The 2,206-nt window shown below is 61.4% G+C and overlaps 1 protein-coding gene across 1 annotated transcript in view; it reads left to right on the top strand.

Annotated features, from left to right (window-relative positions):
- The first annotated feature begins 1,761 nt into the window (after nucleotides 1–1,761).
- Nucleotides 1,762–2,206, top strand: part of NECAB3 (N-terminal EF-hand calcium binding protein 3) — a 32,278-nt gene continuing 31,833 nt past the window's right edge. The window contains exon 1 of the mRNA XM_009892112.1: nucleotides 1,762–1,946. Within this exon, the coding sequence (XP_009890414.1) occupies nucleotides 1,762–1,946 (185 nt within the window). The remainder of the gene's footprint in view (nucleotides 1,947–2,206) is intronic.

Below are 2,206 nucleotides of genomic sequence, written 5' to 3'. Positions count from 1 at the left end.
TTCCTCCCCCCCCCCATGCAGCCGTTCAGCCTTTCGGCTCCATCTCCCCCTCTCTGGCCCACTGGGGCTGGGAGAGGCGGAGGGGAGGAGGGGGGGGGTGTTCTGGCTCCTCGCCTCCCCCAGGGCCAGGCTAGAGACGCACTTTCACTTTTACTGCCTTTTAACAAGCTTGTGTTCCTCTGAGCTTTGTGTTTAATAAAGGTTTCTACTGACTCTGGGCTCCGGTGCAGGGCTGCGCTTGGGCAGCTGGGGGCATTTGGGGTGATTGGGGACTCCAACCTGAGAAACCAAGGAGGGGGGATGGGTTATTTTGGGGGTTTGGTTTGGTTTGTTTTTTTTCCACTTTGAACTTAAAATGCACCAGCAGGTATGTCACTGCCTGGGGTTGCAGGAAGTGCTTTGGTCCTTGGGTTTGTGGTATTTTTTCCCTCCCTGCGACTCCACGCAATGCCATGCGTGGGACGGGAGCTGGGGCTGATCCTGCCACCCTCTGCTCCTCCAAAGAGGCTGTGCCCGGGGGAGATGGGGCCATGAGTCTGGATGGGGATCATGTCTCCTTTCGGCAGCCCCTGTCCCCACTTGGCTCCTGTCTTGCCTGGCCCCGTCTCCTGCCTCCCCCCTGGTTTTGGGGCAGCGTTTGCGTGGGGCTGATGTGAAACCAAGTCCATGCATCCACCACACCGACAAGCTCCCACTGACTTCCCAGCTCCCCCGTTCACCCCAGCACCTCTTGGTTCTGCCTGAAAGCAGCCGCCAGCACCAGTTCGTGGCCCAAAGTTCAAGGCTCCCCCATGTCCTTGCTCGCTGGGGATGAGCTGGCTGCAAGCTGCAGCCTTCACCCTGCGTGTCCCAGCCCTCTCTGCGGCACACCGTCCCCTTCCCGGGGAGCGAGGGACACTGGGGACCCCCTGAGCAGGGATGCTTGGAGACTCCAGAGATGCCCTGGCAGCCTGGAGCAGGCCCGGGGGGTGTGATGGCCCCCAGCCAGTGGCAGGCAGGGACGTGCCACTTCCTTCCCGTGTTTGTGCGCTCGCTCCCCTCCTCTTTCTGCCCGGCCTCCTGCCTGTTTCTTCTTTAAACAGCCTGATAAATATTTCACCCCGGACCGCGTTGCATAAGCTCACCCTGGTTCCTGCGCCAGCGTTGGCAGGGAATGGCAGCCAGGGTTCAGGTCAGGCTGCCTATGGGTGGTGAGGTGACACAGCGAGCCCGTCACCATCACCCAGCCTCCCACCTCCATCCTCCTGCCTCCATCCTCCTGTCTCCATCCCCGCACCCCAGCGCGGTCCCCAGCTGGTTGTGCTGCTGCAGGGTTGTTCTCGCTGCAGGACGCGCCTGGATAGCGGCGTGCCGGTGCAGGGTGGCAAACCCCACGGCTCAGTCCCATCCCTGGTGCCAGCTCCCCGCACCGTCCCTGCTCCCAGCTCTCCTCCCCGCAGCCCCCGGGGACCAGCCAGGGCTCAGGAGCGGGGCTCTGGCGAAGAGGGGAGCGTGCTGTGCTGTCCCAAAACCCAGCGGCCAGGGGGGCAACGACACACACAGCCTGTCTGGTCCCTCTGCTTGAGTGAGATGAGCCGGTGGCTCAGTCACACTGTCACCCCACCAAATGGGGCTTTTTCAGGCAATTAAACTGAAAGAGCTCTCCTGCCACTCCGGTCCGTGGGACTCCTGCCCCACAGATCCGGGGGCAGGAGAATGGGGAAAGCAGAGTGAGTGGGCATGGCCCCTGGTCCCCTGCCTGCTGCATCCCTTACAAGGTCGATGTTTGTCACCTGCGGTGACAGAGGTGCTGAAGCTTTCACGATTTATTGCGGGGCGCCCAGCCCAGCCACGCGCCAATGCATCCTCACCCCTGCGCTTAGCAAGATCCGGCCCTCCTTCTCCTCTCCCCCTTTCGGTTTTGTTTTCGTGGAGGGTGATGGCAACATGCGGTGCTGCCCAAAGCGGTGAGACCCCAGTGAAGGAAAGCGGCCGTTGGCTTTCACTGGAAACAGCGGGCACAGAGAGAGAGGAGAGGACTCATGCCAACATCCTGAGCTCGCTCCCACGAGTGAGCTAACCCCCATTGGCAGCACAGCTGTTCCCTTTTCCCCCGAGGAAAGGAGAATCTCTCTGATGGAATTTGCCATCACATTCCCCTAATAGGGAACCTCCTGGGATGATGAGCCCTTGGGACTCCCAATCCTCACAAAAGCAGCCCCCCCCC

This window comes from Charadrius vociferus, unplaced genomic scaffold, assembly GCF_000708025.1.
Source record: "Charadrius vociferus isolate BGI_N301 unplaced genomic scaffold, ASM70802v2 scaffold409, whole genome shotgun sequence".
Classification (NCBI taxonomy): domain Eukaryota; kingdom Metazoa; phylum Chordata; class Aves; order Charadriiformes; family Charadriidae; genus Charadrius; species Charadrius vociferus.
Note: the sequence above shows the minus strand (reverse complement) of the source record. Positions and strands in the feature narration are given on the sequence as shown.